This window comes from Tasmannia lanceolata, unplaced genomic scaffold (assembly GCF_043159265.1).
Source record: "Tasmannia lanceolata isolate RefF3 unplaced genomic scaffold, GAP_Taslan_0.1 ptg000015l, whole genome shotgun sequence".
NCBI lineage: Eukaryota > Viridiplantae > Streptophyta > Magnoliopsida > Canellales > Winteraceae > Tasmannia > Tasmannia lanceolata.
The window spans coordinates 49,749,133-49,769,200 of NW_027518692.1; the positions used below are offsets into that span (position 1 = coordinate 49,749,133).

Consider the following 20,068-nt stretch of genomic DNA (forward strand, 5'->3'; position numbering starts at 1 on the left):
AGTGTGTAATAGTCCAGTATTTTTCATAAAGTACAGGAAGGCTCACACCATAGGATGACCCAAACCGTCCATTTGATGGGTTACAATGTAAGTAAGTCGTGCCCAAGAAATCATTTCCATAGGAAGATCCTAGCCCTCCGATCAATAGTGGAACTGCATATTATGGAAACCTCTATAGAGGGATCATCCCATGGAAATGACCGGAGGGGCATGACCTACGTACGTTGTGGCCCATCAAATGGACGGTTTGGATCATCCTATGGTGTAACCGTGTAAGCCGTACATTACTTTTTGAAAAACACTGGACTATACGGGCTTACACCATATAAAAACTATGTATTTACAGCATATTATGAGGTGGCAGATACAAATTCAAGGTGTCATTAAGGAGAAGAAAGATGGGTAGGTCGAGTTTTTATAATGAGTAAAAGACTTGAAGAAAATTACCTGCCAAAAGAGACTAGAAGAAGCTTTCTTTTGGCGTGGTGCAAATGCAGGTGGTGATGAAAATGGTGGGGTGCATAGGTTAGTGAAATGCACCCACCATTTGTGCAATTAAAGAGGGCTTTTTATATGTCGTTTTCTTTCCTATTGGGTGTGAGCTATTAAGAGGGCTCTGATTCATTTGTGCTGTTTGTTACTGGTAATGGAGATCTAAGCTAGAGCTTTGGTTCTTTGGGCACTGAAAGAGATGGAAATAGGAAGGAGGAGAGGAAAGTTAGGTGTTTGTTCTTTGGGTTGTTCCATGTCTCCTTCTCTAACTACTCTCCTTCTCTTCTTAGCCATTATCTTTGATCAATCTAAAGCTTTGAATTACACAAATCAGAGGCAAGTGGGGAGCTTGAGGTTAGCCAGGATCAAGAGGCACTTGAACAAGATAAACAAGCCCGGTGTAAAGACTATAGAGGTAAAAGAATGAAAGAAAAGAAGAGAAAAAGAAGCTGACTTTTTGTTTCACTTTGTGTTTTCTTTTTCTTTTTTAATATTAGTAGCTCTTTTGATTGATTTGAGCAGAGCCCAGATGGAGATATCATTGATTGTGTTGAAAGGCACAGACAACCTGCTCTAGATCATCCAATGTTGAAGAATCATAAGATCCAGGTAAAATAGGTTAAGTTTTTTCCTTCCTTTCTCTACTATTACATGTAGGCCATGTTTGGCTGCCATGAGAAAGTTTTCAATGGAATTTTAGTCTTTCAAGTGATAATAGAGGGCTAGGGAGGGTGGGAGGATGAGAAAGTAGAGAGGGGTAGGTAGTGGGGAGTGGGAAGAGGGTGGAAAGAGGCTAAACACCATTGGGTGTGGAGAAAAATGTATAGCTAATTCAGATACATATTTGAGTGTTCTTGCTATTTTTTACTGCACTTTTTATGAACTTAAACCAATTCATTTTTCTTTTTCACATTCATGTCTATTCAAGTGTCTAAATGTGGAGGAATGCATAGCTAGTTCTTATAGATTCAAGTGTTCTCATTAATTTTTCTTGGTGAATGTTTTATTTAACTTAAAGCTAATACACCCTTCTCTTTTGTCTCTTTTGTCTTCTATACATCAGAGAGTACCACCAAGGAGGCCTAGCTTGAGCAAAAAACAAGAGCTGATAAATTACAACACAAGTGATGAACTAAAAGGTGCATGGCAAACATGGCATCAAAGTGGGGGATGCCCGAAAGGCACCATTCCAGTGAGGAGAAGCTCTGCGAATGATGTTTTGAGAGCAAAATCACTCTATCACTATGGAAAGAAGCAAAGCAGACTCTCCCTTGCTAGAGTCAGTGGCAATGGCCATGAGGTATTTTTCTTCTTCTTCTTTACATGGCGAAAGGTAAAAAGTGAGATTATAATTTAATATTAATTAATGAACTTTTAAAAAGTTATTATAGAACCAAAGATAATAATAAAGAAACCCTTTCATGATATTTCTTTCTAACTGGACAAGAAAAAAAGGATCCAGTTCTGATGTGAAGGTGGAAGAAAACTAATAAAATATATTGGCTATTTTTTTTTCCATTAAGATATTAGGGAAAAGAACCCATGAATCTGTTTTTTTTTTATTTTCAAGGTTTTCTTAAGTCGTTCTTGTTTTAAAAATCTTCTATACTCAACGTAAAATTTGTGGGTCTGATGGGAAGTAAGATTTAAAGAACTTTGACTTAAATCTTAGTCAATTCTTCCATTAGAAAACTGAGTGAAAACTAATAGCTCTAATCTTCTTCTTTGTAATGAATATTCTCTCTATAGCCAAACAAATTAAAAGAAATTTTTTCTTTTTCTTTGTTGTTTTTTTATGTTGAAGAAGAAAAAACTAGACTTAAATGTATATACCGAGTTGCAGTGTATAGCGCCATCCCAACCAGACCTTTCAATCTCTGCACATGCTTTGGGATGTAGACTATTCAGTCGTGGACCACCACCTCTTCAATTAGTCATACCTCAAAATTCGCACCAATCAAATGATCCTAACTGTCTAATTAATGCAACCTTTTGTGGGTCCTTGGCATTAACCTCTACTGAATTTCCACGAGCGAGATTTTTCTAAAAAATAATATCAGGAAAGATACATGGGAAGAAAAAAAAGGGATGTGAATCTATTGTTATACACTGAGTTCTCGTGTATAGTGGTTTATGTTTTTGTTTTGCAATTGTTCAGCATGCAATCGCGTACACGGGAGCATCACAGGAAGTGTATGGAGCCAAAGCTGCAATAAACGTGTGGGACCCTTCTATTCAAGTGGTGAACGAGTTTAGCCTATCGCAGATCTGGATTCTTTCTGGCTCATTTGACGGTTCTGATCTCAATAGCATTGAAGCTGGTTGGCAGGTATTCTTTCATTTCCTTACATAAAACAAAAAAAAGGGGGTGGAATTATCATTTTCTGAGAAGAAATGCATGGAGAAAGCTAGAATAAAATATTTTTCTGAAGCTTAGATTTTTTGTAGTCAGGTCAGCCCTGAGCTCTACGGAGACAGCAGGCCGAGATTATTCACGTATTGGACGGTCAGATATCTTACTCAATTCCCCCATAATCCAATATTTTAGTTACTTAAATTACATTTATCTCCCTGCTTTTGTAATGATTTTAACAAAGCCTCCTTGTAACCTGCATTGACCAAACTGCCCATTTCAATAAATGGCAAAAATCGTCAGATTCTCCTTTCATTTTGTCAACTTGGTTAGGGTGGTTTAAGTAAGACGTAGTGTATTGCCCAATCAAGGGTCCCACAAAAGGATTATGAGAGCGAAACTTTATTGGACATGTAAAGTCCTTTGATCAGGCAATAACCCCGTCTAATCACCCATCAAAAAAAAAAACCCGTCTAATTAATGTGCTTTTAGGCCCACGGTCTATCCATCTTGGGCCCAGTTAATAGACGGTCTAGATCATCACTCCGAAGGTATGCTCCTCATTAGATCTTGAATGGCCCAAAAAATCACAGCAATCATACCCTTAGGGTTGAGCTATTAGGTTAACAATCCAGATTGATCAAAAGTTGGGACCCACTATGGAATTGTACACATGCCTCGTTGTTTTACAATAAGATCGAGTGAGTGCATCCCTTCTTTAAAGAAGAAAATTTTCAAAACAAATTGAAAGGGTGTTTCTACCAAAACAAAGGGTACGATTGAGAAGGGATCTCCATGCAGTGTGTACTATTTGAGACCCTTTGTAAGATGGATATGGGATGCCATTGAATGCCTCTTATACGCCGAATAGAGTATGTATGAAACAACCAACTACTCCAAAAGCTTAAGCTATTAGAGTGGGTGTGATTTAGGCTCCCTTTCTTTACATAAGATTGGCTTAAAACAAACTTTACAATCATTTTTTCCAGTTAAAAATGCAAGTAAAATTTGTTTTACACCCGTTTTACTTCGAAAGAAACAGACCCTTTAATGATTTGTATTTCAACACTCCCCCCTCATGTGTGGCCCCTCTTTCTAGGGTTAGCCATACACGTGGATTTTTAATATCAAGGAGTATTTGGGTTTTAAACCAGGACCTGATGTGTGGCAATAGCTCTGAGTTGGTGTTGTTTAATCATTTCTATTTCAACAGTATGTTTATACCTCTAACAGCAAAAAACAAAAACAGTTACTTGAAAATAATAGCTAGTTGTTGTTTCCATTACAGAGCGATGCTTATCAAGAAACGGGTTGCTACAACCTTCTCTGTTCGGGGTTTGTACAGACGAACAACAGGATAGCCATTGGAGCTGCTATATCTCCAGTCTCCTCCTTTGCTGGCAACCAATATGACATTACTATTCTTATATGGAAGGTAAAATATAACTTGATATTTTGTGCAATGGTGTATAGATGGTGTTAAATCCTTTAGTGTGTTGTTTACATTACAGTAAAATCTCAGCTTTCCCACCACTTAAATTAGAAAAAAAATCTCACAACAGGGTGTACTCTTTTTTTAAAAAATTGCCATCACTTGGTAATTAAGTATTTTAATTCAATTTTTTAGAGTTCAAAATAACCAGAAGCCTCAGTGTTTAAAAGTTCAGACTTGTTCTAATAACTCAGCGAAGGTAAAATCAAGTCAACTCGGGTGAGTCAGTAATTGATGCCATCATTTTTTCAATAACGTGGACGAGTTATAGGGCATTCTGACTGACTTGATAAAGCCAAACTTCTATAGGAGTAAGAGTCGGCCGAGGTAAGACCTAGCTGACTCGGTCGAGCCGACAATTGACAAGGGAAATTTTAAAGAGTGAGGTGCTCTTCAATTTAAACACAAATATTCAATGTTTGGAAAGTATTATATAACTGTTATGTGCCTACCAGAACACCATGGTATCACAAGAAACTTTCAATTTCCTTCTCTATATTTGTTTTACTTTTCCATGCTTATGTGTTATCTTAGGGCCTCTTTGGATGCCTGTAAAAATTATATTTTTATGGTCTTATTTGCATATTTGTAAAGGATTCATTTAGCCGACCCCAACTAGTTTGGGACAGAGGCTTTGTTGAGTTGAGTTGAGTTGGTCTTATTTGCATATAGTTGGGGCTCTAATAATTAATGCTCTACAAATTTATAAATTCTTATATACAAGCATTGTTCCTATGTCGATACTTTATATTCTTTTATTTCTAATACTGAATACAAAAATCAAAGGATATAAGACATAAGAGAGTGCCTTCGTAGAAAACATTGTTCAAAACACATACTGGTGATTAATTATTCAAGGTACATATTATATATAAGTACTGTTTGATGCAGGTACATAGGAGACATTATTTAGTCTTCAGTAGAATTTGTTGTGGTGGTCACAGCACCAATAACATACGCAAACAAGGCATCAACACTAGACTTTTGCCCCGGCAATGGTGGATGTCGTCAGATTTTTTTTCTTGTTAGACAGATAGGTATATAAGCTTGTACAAAAACACATGAGAAAGGCAAGGACAAAGAGTTAGACAGAGGAAGTGGGCATGTAAATAGGGGTAGGGAGGACAACACCTATTGGGTAATTAATACTCTATAATACCTTATAGAAATACAGCTACCAACTATATTAATTATTAGAGCCCCAATTGTAGTCTTATGTGCAAATAATAATAGTTTACAATACATGTACTCCATATTTGTCTTAGTTAACGGCTTTCAAAGCGGCATTAATGTCCCATTTGCAAATAATGGCTATCATAATGAAATTGATATTTTGTTTATTGTCGTCAAAAGAGTATAAAATGCATAAAATGAGGAAAATGAATATAAAAATATTTGAAATAAAATATATTCCTCTATTTATCAAAATTTACTTGATTACATGTGAATAGCTTTGTGCATAGTCAAAAGAAACATAAATATGTACTTCAAAAATAATAACTTATTTTCTCAATTTTCAAAGCTTTTGTCTTTGATTCAGTTTTGTACCTTTTTCTTTGAGCAAAAGATAACTATATCAAAGGAAAGAAAAGATTACATGTGCAGGTATTTTGTAAATGTTGCCATTTTAAGACATAAAATGTTGTTTCTTGTTAAATTTTTATTACTTTAAAATGTAGTTTTATCACGTGAGTGTGGTTAGTTGGTTTCTTTTTGGAGGAAATATTGTTAGAATATGTGAGATTTCACTGTTGGATTGGGTTGAAATAGACCGTTTAGATCATCTTAGTGATAGATTAGGCAAGTGGGTTACATGAAGTAACCTAGATTGGGCAGTTAGAGTAAATTTGTAACTATGTTATATTCTTATCTCTTTCCATGTTTTTTATAACATTTTTTTTTATATTTATCATGTAAGTGCTCTATATAAGCACTGACCGACTCTGTAATTTATCCAAGATTAATAGAAATTCTCTTATTTTATCAAATATAAATGTGGTTAGTTTTTTCAGCTCTAATCTTCGTGGTTTCTGGTCAGGATCCAAAACTAGGCAATTGGTGGCTGGGCTTTGGCGACAACACACTTATCGGTTACTGGCCCACAGAGATCTTCACACACCTAGGAGACCATGCTAGCATGGTAGAATGGGGCGGCGAGGTTGTTAACACACGGCCTAGTGGCAAACACACGTCCACCCAGATGGGCTCCGGCCAGTTTGCCGATGCCGGGTTCGGCCGATCGAGTTACTTTCGCAACCTCGAGATTGTAGACTCAGACAACAGCCTCAGCTCTGTTGAATCCATCTCCACATTGGCAGAGAACACTAATTGCTACAACATCAAGAGCTCCTATAACACTGATTGGGGGACCTACTTCTACTATGGCGGGCCTGGAAATAACCCTGAATGTAAATGAATAGCTCGATTCTCTGTTGGGTGGATTTTAATTTAGTGATTAAGCTCTCCTAATTACTTATTACAATTCTTTTTGAAAAATATGTCATCTTCCATTGTCCATCATAGAAATTTTTTACTGTACTGTGTAATTTCAAATGTAAGTTTCTATTTGTTTTTGTGATGGCTAAGAAAGGTCTAGTATAGTTGTTTATTGTTTGTCCCATTTAATTTATTCATTGAGCTGATCTTCTATGAAAGTATGAAACTAAAATATCAGCTAATGTCAAGCTAGTTCTTTGCATTTAAGAATGTATCAAAAAGGGAAATTTAGTGCAACCTCTAGTTTTGATAATGGCACCCCCACTTTATCTAACATTTTTCTGATCGGCTGTCGATAGCTTCTGGAAATTGTAATGACCTTGAGCTGCTCATTTGAAAAATGAAAGAATTTCCACCAATTTTGCTTGTCTTTTCCTGCAAATAAAGTTATTTTAAAGAAAGACAAAACAAAAGGAGGTAGAAATGCTGAGAACAGAGGTGGAAAACCTCACTTTTATTATTGGTAATTCATTTTATGTGTATAATTTCTCATCATTCATGAGAAACTTATTACTGTCTTGAATTCTTCCAAATATTTACTCTATTTTTCTAATCCTTCGCGTTTTTTCTGATCTTTAATAGATATACTAAGGGGAGTGATAATTCGACCCCCGTATATCTTAAATCGACTCCCCATGTGTCTTTCTCTCTCCTCTGGATTAGAAAGAGAGAAAGACACTTGGTGTCGATTTAAGATATTTGGGAGTCGATCTAACACTGCCCTATACTAATCATTATTCTAATCTAATGATTTATCAAACTTTCATTTTTCAATGTTCCTTCAAATTAAAAAAGAAAAAGAAAAAAAGGTCATTTGGTTTTCAATATTTGCTTGAGAGTTGGTGCCTATCTTGTTGGAAGAAGCTAAGAAACTTGGAAGGATAGATAATGAGAATTAGAATAGAAAATAAAAACTTAAAAGTCAAGAGTCTTGTTCTTGAAGAATGATTTGGGTCTATTAAACAATAAAAAATAGTGGACAAGTGAAAGCATTGAAAAGGTTTGTGTGGATTTCCAGACATCAATATCTGAGATAAATTTTGTAGTTGAGTGTCTCAAATATTTTGTCTCTAGAGAAATGAATGTTAAAGTTCGTGGGGCCACCATAATTTTGTGACTCGCCCTACAAGGACAATATTCAAGAGGTGGGACCCTACTAGACTACTATCATATGGATGGATCAAAGTTGGCAAAACAGTGAAAATTAAAATAAGATTGGAAAAATTAGAGTGTAATAGTATATTGATTAATAAAAGGGTTAACTAAGTGGAAACGGTAAATTACATTCAATGAATAGAAGATGTTTAAGGGTATAAGTGTTTACATGTATGCAAATATTTTTGGGATTTGCTAGTCACTTTTGCATGAGAGAACAGACACACAAGTTCTTATTCATTTAATTCATCTGAGGTGGCTGCTCTCTGTGCAAAAGTGCGAAATGGCTTTCCACGAAATTGCCTAGCAAATCCCTATATTTGCACATGATTTGAGAAAACAGCCTCAGAACATATGTAGAACTCTCAAACAATGTGTAGATTTATTGCAAATACACTTTTCCAATGCACCTTAACGGGGGGCACTAGTTAACAAAACCCTTTATTAAATATAGTGAGGGCAAAGTTGAAAAGTTTTACATATTAAACGTGCACGCGATTAAAATGTAATTTAACAACATTTTTTCTCTATAAAATATTTGAAAGAGCATTTTGCTAATTAATGATAAGACAAAAGAGGTAATAACTTAATTAATCTTAAAAGAGATTGAGTAGGAAGAGGAGTTGTCTTGACAGACGAAAATGAATTTTCGAAACGTGTACATCCAGCTTTGATGCTGAATGGAAATCTCTTTCCCAAGATTGAGCCGTTGAAAAATCAATGGCTTAAAGATATCTAGAAGGGCATCTTTTTCAACATGCTCGATCAAGGCCTAGAATCACCTGATAAGGGTGGGACCAAGGGCAATAAGTTGGATTTTATATCTGTATATGTACATTTGACAGTGGGCCCATATTTTACTATGATCGGTTGCCGGAATTTTTTTGGTTCTTGGGATTTTTGTGGAACAAAAAACTTCCTGGGAGATTGGTGGGAAAAAAATCTCCCTGGAAGTGTCCCGGTAAAATATAAATCCCATGTTTGGTTCTATGCCCAACCACAAACATTGCAAGCTTAACGTGGGTTTCCTGCGGAAATTCCACAAAAGTCCCAAGAATAAAAAAAATTCCGGCAACTAATGTGTTCAAAATGTTCTACATGGACAACACTGTTGATGATTCAAATGGAAAAGGGACATATTTGCCAATAGTACAATGGAAATCTTTATCTAATAAATATGCATTGGATTGTGCCGAGAAACTTTACATATAATAATGTGATTCGGATATTCAGCTGTCTTCATTAATTGATTTTAATTGAAAGTTGCAGCATCCAACCCTTCCTATCCTGAGGCTGAGGGGCACGAGTCCCTTTTTTCAGAAAAAAAAAACAAAACATGGAGTTTGCTACTTGTTATTAATGCTTTACATGAATAAATTTTAGGTAGAGTTTTATGAGAGGGAACTAGGGCACACAAAAAATAATCAATGAAGTTCACTATAAACTAAAGTCCCCAATTGAATGTAATGATCTAATAGTATTGAAATTTTCCTAAAAAAATTAATAAAATTTTGCAATTTAAAAAATCCATGAAAACTGAGTCAGCCAAACACTGGAAAAACCATTTTCCAAGGAAAAAATTCTAAGATAAAGTTCCCTGCGCTCCAAGAATTTAGAGGGAAATGATAAGGTTATGGTTTATTTAGAGTGATATCATCATAAATTGAAGGTCCTAAATAAAACATTAACAGCAAAACAACCCCTAAACTAGCATCATAAAAGGGACAGCATTAAAAAAAAGCACCTTAACATAGCGATGGATAGGAAAGATAGATAAAGAGATAGAAAGGATAGAAGAGTTTTAATTGAGTCATCATTAACAACATACTTTCAAGTACACTCAATTTCTCACTAGTCCTATGATGAATTAAACCTATATTCACAAGGTAGCTGATACTTATCGTTAGCAGTAAAACCTAATCTAATATAAAAATGTCATTTTATAGGCTTACATAGCATATATCACCTACATATCACAATATGTAGACGGGGCATCTTTATTCTGATATATGGCAAACTTAAATTAAAATTTTATTCTACAATTTTTTTAAATTTGAAATTATTACATTAAATTCAGTATTTTTTGAATTATTACATTTAATATTGACTATTGATATACAAGTAGGCACTCTAATAATTAATTTTGCAAGTGGCCGCATTTTAAATAAGGTATTTGAGAGTATTAATTATTAGAGATAGGTGTTGTACATCATCACGTGAGAGACCGGTACTATTGCTATATTTGCATCTGCCATTGGTATAATTGCAGCTGCCGCTTCGGAGTCTATAGCTACTATGACCACCACAATGGATTCCACGAAACAGATAGAAGAACGTTTCTTATATGCCTACACGGAGTATATACTTACATACAGTACTTACTTTAAACATACTTTAAACAGTATTAATGTTCCCTAGTATGTATTGAACATCGCTTTCTAAGAAGGTACCGTCTTATATCTCATACCAATGGATTTTTGTATGAAGTAATAGAAATAAGAAATTATAAATTATCCGCATAGGCAAAATGCTAATTCCTGGTCTAGACAATAAGATAAAAGAGAATATAAATTTATGAAGCATTAATTATTAGTGCATGAGCATGAGCATCAACCATAGTCAAAACTCTCCCATGTCATTGTGGACTCTCCCGAGTTGACTCCATCTTACCTTGGCCATGTTCTTGTCCAAGTCCGCATTTTTCCTAACAAATTCAATCAAAACTCTCTTTTGAGTTGCGACTGTGTCAATCAAGTACCTGCATCCACATTTTGTAACACCAGCAACAAACGTATTACCTCTAAATTATCACCGAATGGCGCATTCATCAAACCTACTATATTTACAATATTTCGGCAAAAAATGCCAAAATGAAAAACACCTTTTAAGAGAATAAAAAACGAAAATATACTACACACAGAAATATTTTACGAAATTTAATATAGGCTGTCATTTTTACTAATATTTATCTTGGAGCCTTAGTTTGAGACTGGAGAGCCCGGTTGAGAAATGGATTTTAATATCATCAGATCCAAAACATCGGCATGGGCTAGAGTTGTTGAAACGATTCAGAGTTTACAGCTATGCAACGTGCAATTGGAAGACAATTACAACGTAATAAAGTAATGCACCAGACCCTCGAACAAGTTTAAAGTGGAAGAGCTGAAGGGCAAACATAATGGAATTATCTCACCGCTTCTTCCAGATTCATTTAGACTCATGAAAACTTGCCCGCAACCACAAATTACACTGCAAATCACTCCAAATAGAAGGCAATGACTTCTTTCACTGGGTTGCATGTTTTGGCTGTCAAATGATGAGACAAGAACAATTGCTTCCCCATCTGTGTCTCTCAGAAGATAAATTCAAAAAAACCCACCCATTGTATCGCACTTATTTTGAGAGTGCTTCTATCCAAAGAGTTTAAGATACAGGAGAGTATTGTGTTAAAGGGAGAGGAGACAAACACACAACAGTAGTGAAGGAAAATTTCATACCAACACACAAAAAACTTTGATGAAGTTATTACTAGATATAGGATAGCATGGTATTGAAGGTAGATCATAGAAACGTGAAAGACTAGTGACGAAAAATTTCACATCAGCTCACAGAAGACTTAACAGAGTTCAGTACTTCAGAAGAAAAAGCCACCAAACCTACTTCCTACAAAATTGGAAGAACAATCAGCCTATTCCCCATGGACAATAAAACCATTCAATTTTTGAAGGGCATTTTTTTTTTCTAGGCATTGCTCCATTGATTTACCAAGGTAGCCAATCCACCCAGCAATCCTTGTAAAAGGATTCTAACTAAAGATTGCACCAATCAACTGGCCTAACAATCCAATCAGTTGCCTGCAAAGGGACAGTCAAGGACTCTAACTAAAGATTGCACCAATCAACTGGCCTAATAATCCAATCAGTTGCCTGCAAAGGGACAGTCAGAAAAAGAAAAAATTGGCAGTGATGCCCACCCAATAGTCAAAAGAATCATTTCACAATTAAGATTAGGCAATGGCCCATAAGATGAATGTTCTGGATCACTACAAACATGGGAACGCAAACACATATTGTGTTGCTTGCATATCAACTCCATGAAATAGAGTTGACTAAGCACCGGGTCCCACTTTCAGATTAAGTTGAACAATCCCTTACATGGTTTGAGAGGGTCCCATCATATGCAAGAACAGCTGTCATGAAGAGGTTGAGCCTCCAGATCAATTGGTTAAGGCTCTGTTTCTCCAACCTAGAAAAGAAAAAAATCTCATGAAGAGCAAACCATGTGAGGGTAAAAACAAAACAGTCTACCTGTACTTAATGTACAAATATCCAGCCCTAAACAAGGCAAAATAGGACGTGAATACACTCCTTAACTCTACACTGTGTGGGTGGGCAGCGGAGGGGTATATGCGCTCACCAGTAAGCACAACTTTTGCAAGTTCAAGCTTGACAAACAAACGGACCGGTAGAGTTCAAGAGAAGTAAAGGAAGCTTCTCAAACAAGAGGGGAATTTGCCTACTAAAGGTGAAACAACTGACTACTAAGGCACGCAAGGGAAGTTGGGTTTGAATTTTAGATAAAATAGATGCAAGAGCGAAAGCCAACTATTCTAGATTTCAAATTCCGAATCTTTCACTGTCCAATAAAGGTATAGGTACTCACGGAAACATGAAAGTCCACCTCATACCATCAAAGCATGCTACAAGGGCATAAAATTTATTTTTATTTTGAAAGGTAACAATATTTATTCATAATCCCAGAATACAAGACTAAGAAACAGGGGGGGACAAGATGTCCTCCCAACTGTTCATGCCACAAAATACAAAGACAAAAGGAAAGAACCGAAATCCAGTAAAGCCCAAAGCCGGTGCCACATTAGCTTCGTCAAATACGACAGCAGTATTGCCCAAATGGACGCCATCCTTTGCCAAACCATCTGCCTAGGATTGGCAAATCTCCGCATGTGGGATAGAGAGGGGCGAATGAGTCAAATCCAGTCTCTAATCTCGTCCACAATCCCGGACAACCTCCACAGGCCAGCCCGCCCATGCAATCACATTTGCAGATTCACCTTCGACGATTAGAGGGCCAAGATTGTGAGTTGTGCACCACCTCAAACTGAAGAGCAGAGCTTTTGCCTCACACGGGTATAAATTGATGACACAAATAAGAGACAATCGTACCAATCTTCTCCATAGTGGGCCAATAACAGCCCTAGCTTTTCTATAATGGGCCAATAACAGCCTTACATACTCTTCTTTGTAACCATAAATTTTTTAATATTCTACCTGCATACTCCAGTGATAACTTCACAGAGCAGTTGATGGGCTTTCCCCATAGTCAATCATCGTAACATGCCAATCCTACTAATCTACGTTGTTTTAAATTTCCCCAAAATGACCGAAATGTTATGTTTCCATTTCCATCCCCACCGAAACGAAATCTATAGGAATTCCTTCCACGTCATTATTTCCCCGAAATTTCGACCAAAATTACGGAAATTCAACTATAATGGTCAGAATGACAAAAAAAAAGGAAAGACGTTATGATTTGCATTTCATTTCATTTCATTAATGTAGAGAATAATATTTGGTAGGCGACATCAATGAATTGCACATCAAGTTAACCGTATCTTATGCATGGGATGTTATATCGGTATGGGACCAATAATACCTTGTAACTCTACCTGGTATTGACATAAAGTTAGGGTCCTTAGAGGGAAGACCAAGTGTTGTAAATTGAATGGCAGTGCAAAGATTGGGCTGTGTGGGACAGCTTTTTGTATGTTTGGGCGTCATTCGTGGGGCCGGATTGTGTGGACATGGCTCACTTGTGGGGCCAATAAAGTGAGAGTTCCACTCTAAGGCGTAGGGCCAATGACTCGTCTAGTGTTCAAAGGCCATTGTCACTAGGGCACTGAAATGATATGGGCACCCATCATTACAACAAGTTAAAAGACATGTGGGTGAGTGTGAAAGAAAGTTTGTGTTGATGTGGTCCAAAACGTTTTGCTCATGGAAAGGGTCTTTTTGGTTGGTTATTATGAAAGGGTGCTTGAATGATATTGCCACCCAAATATAATTTGGGTGGGCATCTTGCAACTATCATAAGATGGGGTTAAGTGAGAAAGGGAGTCAATGTCCGTCATCTCTTTCTTTTATGAAGTTCTGTTCGTGAGAATACTTTGGGCTAGTGAAGCCAACTAAGACGAAGATAGTGTACCTTCTGCTTAGACACAAATGCAGTGAGCATTTTATCTCCAACAACGACTTCCTCCTCCCAAGAGCAGTGTGCCCTTGGTTGAATCCTCCCTTCATGGTTTTGAATATCAATGTCTGATGGGCACTATCTACATGTCCATAACAGTTCCAACTGTAATAGGGTGTTGATCACATATCCACGATAGTTCCATCTGCTGCTGTAAGGTGCTTTCCACGTATCCAAAACAGTCCCCTACCTTTGTAATTCTTTGGGGTTTGTAAGTGAATGCACTTTGAGGGTGATGTTTGAATTTGGAGCTAATTTCAGTTGGATATCAATCTCTACAAAGGCTTTATCCAATCTCACTTTACATTCTAGTTAAGGATTGATTTTATCAACTTCCTCAACCAAGAGAGGATGGTTCTCTCAAATCACTCGCAACCAAGTTTCCTCAATTCCTCTTCAAGATAACCCTCTTCGTTACTCTCGCACTAACTCGTCTAAATCTATCATAACTAGTGAAATCTACAATTTCTCCCAATTTTGGAATTTTGACCTTTTTGGTATTTATATTTCAAACGCAGCAGTTTTAGATGTCTTTAGCTTATACAGATTTTTCAACTTTCTCCATTTCCAAAGTGAAAACTATGCACAAAAAATACCTACCAAAATATGTACAAAACGAAACTAATATTTGCAGATGTTTTGATGTCATAGCCCCTTTATTTTAAGCTTGTAGAGACTAAACGCTCGTGCAAACTAGGCCTTTTCCTTCACCTCCTTCCTATTCCAATAAAGATGATAGGTCACCACTATATAGATTGAAACTAACTTAAGATGTTTACAAACCCATGAGAATCCATTTCTAGATATCTCTCTTCATCAAAGCCCATACTTCCAACTTCCAACAGGTCAAGAAGATTAACAGATAAAGAAATATCAAGGCTCTGCAGGTGTTGGGGGATCCTTTGCAATGCAGAGAGTACGGTCAGGTAGGCCTTTTTGGATTCTATTGGCATGACTGTTTTTTTTTTATTGTTGTCGTTGAATGACCCTATTGGCCTATTGGTGTGGCTGATTCAAACGAGGAAGTTTGCGTGCTCTTGATTGGGATTCTGGTGGATCCTTCTCTCTCTCTCTCTCTCTCTCTCTCTCTCTCTCTCTCTCTCTCTCTCTCTCTCTCTCTCTCTCTCTCTCATGGAAGGCGATTTGCTCAACTTTATAAGTTGGGTAAAAGATAGAAAAGGTTTTCGATGGAGATTTGTAGATGCCATCAAGGAGGTCTTGGATACGGTGGAGGGTCATTAGTTTCAAATTTCGGCCGAAACATTTTATCTCAGCCGGAATATTTGGATTTTGGCTGCTACCGAAACAAAATCCACTTGAATTCATAAAAATACCAGATTTCGTTAAGGTTTTGGACTTTTGGCCTAATGTGTGAAACATGAAACTTTTCGGATGAGAAAAAAAAACAAAGTTTCTGTTGAAATGTCGATATTTCGACGGAAACCCTAACAAAAATAAACTCCACTCGCCGAAAAAAGAAGAGCAACATTCATTTGAGATATTTCTAAAAAACTGAAAAAAGAAAAACCATTGACCTGGATTTGGTTGTGAATGCGCTTATTTCGACCGACGGACTTGCTCATGATTCCAGTGAATTGTGAAAGTGATAAATTTGCCACCTTTTGTCCCCCAGGCCGCTCCCTCTACTGTATTAATGACTCTTGTTACGCTACAAGGGTAGCTCAAGGAAGAAAATGGGGCGGGGGGGATTTACCATTCCCCTTCTTTTATGTTCTTATACATGAGAAGTCCATTTAACATGGATCTAGAACAATGTGGGCCCTCTAATTGTGATCTATCAAATCAATGGTTCCAATTATAGAAATCAATCCAATATGGACACAATATTATTTATCCTTACGGGCGGTTTGGATGCAAGAATTTACTGAAAAGGTTTGGAAATGAAAAATATTTCTAAAACTTCCTACTTTTTTTAATACATAAAGAAAGATAACCATAATCGGTCTCATATAATTTTTATCTAGCGGAACCTTCCATTATGATGATATCCATCTAAAATAACCGAAATCATATTGATTCTTTCAAAATTTTGGAAAGAAAATTTTTTACAGAGAAACCTACGAAGTTTTTTTATATCAAATCGCGGTGGACGTTTTCTTTCCAGATGCTAATAAAGATCAATATGTCACGAAATATTTAGTTAGAGGTTGTACACATGAAATGGCACTCAACTAAGTGTTAACTACCAAGATTCCAGTTTACTGTGGGTGAGAAGATGGGTTCAAAAGATAATCAGCCTTTGTTTTAGAAAAATAAAAAGAAATGGCATCACAGAATATGTAACCAGCAACATGTGCGTGAATCTTTAAGAAGTCGATGTTTGTGTCATAGCTAGCAAAAGGGGAAAGGAAAATTTTCAATAGACCTCCACACTAAACGCTTAGGCTCTTAGCTAATCACACTCAAGGAATGGAATCATTGTCAATAAATAAAGTAGTATCTCAGCGCTTTGATCACCAGGGAGCATACCTAGAACAATTAAGCCGCTCTTACTTGGACTTCACATTCTAATTTGAATCTATGGTCATTGCACCAATTAAAAAAAATTCATGTAACGCCAAACATATTTTCTAACACCTTGTTGAGATTGACATAAAAATTATAAAATCATTATCTCACATGAAATTCAAAATATAGAGTGAGGCGTAAAGAATAAGCTTCCATGTGTCAATTATTTGATGACTACAAAAAAGATTTGACAGAATTTTGCTTCTTCTTCTCAATACAAACCCCCGAGAGAAACACAAATGCTATAACTTATACAAGAAAAAACAGATACAGAATTTACAAGTAACTGACCTTAATAAGGCAATTCTCCAAGAGATGCCAGCGATGGAAAATTTTCTACAATATCAACTTCCCACAAGTGCTAAAATCTCTCCTAGAACTCAAAAATATGTCATAGAAAGCACCATTTCCTTGAATGTTAGAGCCCATGGAGATATATCACAGCCAATTGTACATAATACGAACACAGAACCTGTGTGGTAGTTTTCCCAAACAATTCAAACTTGGGTCTATACTCACCCAGAGCAGCAATCGAGTATAGCATTGAAGAAAGAACAGACAGTGTTCTTATACACCATATTGTGATGCCCTCACCGCCATACTCGACACCTGAGCCTGCATCTGGGCAGCCCTAACCTTTGCAGCCATGGCACGGCTGAAGAACTGCTCGCGAGAGAGCAATCTGATATTCTTTAAATACAAATCAAATGGGATTGACCCTCCCCGCACGGCCTTATCCAATGAATAGATCAAATCCTCAATTGCCAAATCCGCCGCTGTAGAATCGAGCATCTGATTCGACAGAGCATCACAAGGCTCGAAAACATCGTCAATTTCGAGATTCCCCTTGTTGGAAATCCTCCCCTCATTATCCCTCACCCACCCCTCCAAAACATCCACATTCATAAGCACAATCTGTAATTGATGCTCCAAACCCTCCTTCTCATCCATCATCTCCCTCAATCCCTGATTCAACTCCTCCTCCCTTCGCCGCAGTGCCCCCTGCATGTTGAAAAGCCCATACATCTCCGCCTCCCTGCTTCTCCTCAACGCCGTGATATCCGAATTGACCTTCTCCTGAAGTGTGTGGATTGCATTCCACCGGTAGATCTCCAACGGATCATCCATCGGCCGCTGCGGTGAGGGTGGGAAACGATTTCCATACGGAGACGAGGAGTAAACCCTAGGAGGGATCGATGGATGAAAAGCGAAGCTAGGGTTAGGGTGGTTAGCGTAAGGGTGGTGATCAGCAAAGTTTGGGTTAGGGTTAGGGTAAGGGTGATGATCGGCAAGGTTAGGGTTAGGGTAAGGGTGATGATCAGCTAAGTTAGGGTTAGGATAAGGGTGATGATCAGCAAGGTTAGGGTTAGGGTTAGGGTAAGGGTGATGATCAGATAGGTTAGGGTTAAGGTTAGGGTTAGGGTTAGAGTGATAATCAGCTAAGCTAGGGTTAGGGTTAGAGTGACGATTGGCGAGGCTAGGGTGAGGGTTAGGAGGGATCAAAAGACGATCAGAAGACGAAGTAGAGGAAAGATGGTGACGATCAGAAGACGATGTAGAAGAAAAATAGTAACGATCAGAAGACGAAGTGGAAGAAAGATCGTGAAGATCATCGAGGTTAGGGTTAGGGTTAGAACTGGGATGTTTAGTGTAAAGAGGGGGATCGCGAGAGAAGATCTGACTAAGATGTCGAACGAGATCGAGGAGATTAGAGGAAGGAAAGAGCCAGTTGTAGAGATAAGGGCTGGAGACGAATCCTGAAGGATTAACAAAAGGGTGAGCATGTTTAATTATCATGTCAGGGGTAGGGTTAACGTAGACGTGGGGAGGGTCACGAGGGTAAGTTTCGATGAGCCAGATTAAGAGGGGGATGTTGTAGGTGAGTCCCTGGTAGTCCATGGGGATAGTGCCTTCGATTTGGAGGAGATTTAGAGTGCGAGAGTCTTTGTGGGTGAAGGTGGAGATTTGGACTTGGAGGGTAGGGTAGGAGTCGAGGAGGGCCATAAGGTGGTTGCGGATGTGCCATTTTAGGTTTTCGGTGTAGGGTAGGGCGTAGGGGCCCCGCTGAGAGAGGGCGTTGGTGAGGAATTGCAGGGTGTTTTGTGGGCTCTGCGCAGAGGGCATCGTGAGTAGAAAATGATGACACTGGAGAGAAGAAGACGATGAGAATAAAAGTTTGAAACTAACAAATTACTTTGCTTTATTTGGAGGCGCATTATCCAACAGGGCGTTGAAAATGGGGGCGCATTATCCAACAGGGGGCGAAAACATTATCTCCCTAAAAGTCTAAAATTATCTTATAAAAAGACAAAAACAACCACAGTGACCAATTAATAGTTTTAAATCATGGTTGTGGAAATATATACGAGGGAACGGTTCCTACACATATGTGTAGATGTAGATAACTTATCTACACACTAGCTTAAAATACAGTGGGGGCCACATTATTTAGGTGATCCAAACCATTCATATTTAAGGCCCTCACATAGATAGGGTGTCCACAAAAAATCAGATCCATAGGATCATCCTAACCATTCGAATTGTGGAGGCAAAAAATGGACTAATTTGTGAAGGTTTAAAGACATCCATTTTACCTCCACAAATCGTAGGATTGGGATGATCCTATGGATCTGATTTTTTGTAGACACCCTATCTATGTGAGGGCCTTTAAAATGGATGGCTTGGATCACCCAAACAATGTGGGCCCCGACTGTATTTTAAGCTAGTGTGTAGAGAACTCTCTACACATATGTGTCGGAACCGTTTTCTCAATATATATATATATATATATATATATATATATATATATATATAAAGAGAGAGAGAGAAAAAAAAGTGTAGCTACACATACGTGTAGCTAACTTAGCTACACCGACGCCTTAAAATACAGTGGGCCCCACATTGTTTCGGTGATGCAAACCATTCATTTGATGGGCCCTCACATAGATAGGGTGTGCCTAAAAAATTAGCTCCATAGGATCATCCCAACCCTACGATTTGTTGAGGCAAAAATGGACGTGTAAATACCTTCACAAATCTGTCCATTTTTTCCTCCATAGTTTGAAGGGTTGGGATCATCCAATGGAGCTGATTTTTTGGGCACACCCTATCAATGTGAGGGCCTATCAAATGAATGGTTTGGATCACCCAAACAATGTGGGCCCACTGTAATTTAAGCCGTCGGTGTATGTGTAGCTTCACTTAACTCATATATATATATATATATATATATATATATATATATATATATATAGAGAGAGAGAGAGAGAGAGAGAAAACGGTTC

The 20,068-nt window shown here is 37.5% G+C and overlaps 2 protein-coding genes across 4 annotated transcripts; one reads left to right on the forward strand and one right to left on the reverse strand.

Moving 5' to 3' along the window:
* The first annotated feature begins 398 nt into the window (after positions 1–398).
* LOC143892191 (protein neprosin-like) lies at positions 399–6,945 on the forward strand. The gene is made up of 7 exons (XM_077396646.1): positions 399–907; positions 1,015–1,101; positions 1,556–1,792; positions 2,651–2,821; positions 2,945–2,998; positions 4,134–4,280; positions 6,376–6,945. The coding sequence occupies exons 1-7, from the start codon at positions 692–694 to the stop codon at positions 6,751–6,753; spliced, it is 1,290 nt and encodes a 429-aa protein (XP_077252761.1). The 5' UTR covers positions 399–691; the 3' UTR covers positions 6,754–6,945.
* A 3,478-nt stretch (positions 6,946–10,423) lies between these two features.
* Positions 10,424–18,951, reverse strand: LOC143892192 (protein ELC-like). Of its 3 annotated transcripts, none has more exons than XR_013255450.1 (2): positions 17,076–18,951; positions 10,424–10,746 (listed from the first exon to the last, which is right to left on the reverse strand). XR_013255450.1 is itself a non-coding variant. In XM_077396647.1 (2 exons), the coding sequence occupies exons 1-2, from the start codon at positions 18,906–18,908 to the stop codon at positions 17,352–17,354; spliced, it is 1,524 nt and encodes a 507-aa protein (XP_077252762.1). In that variant the 5' UTR covers positions 18,909–18,951; the 3' UTR covers positions 16,916–17,351. The 3 variants fall into 3 exon arrangements, 1 of the variants encoding a protein (XP_077252762.1); XR_013255449.1 differs by lacking the exon at positions 10,424–10,746 and adding an exon at positions 11,826–12,233; XM_077396647.1 differs by lacking the exon at positions 10,424–10,746 and having other exon boundaries at positions 16,916–17,972; positions 18,006–18,951.
* Positions 18,952–20,068: the final 1,117 nt, after the last annotated feature.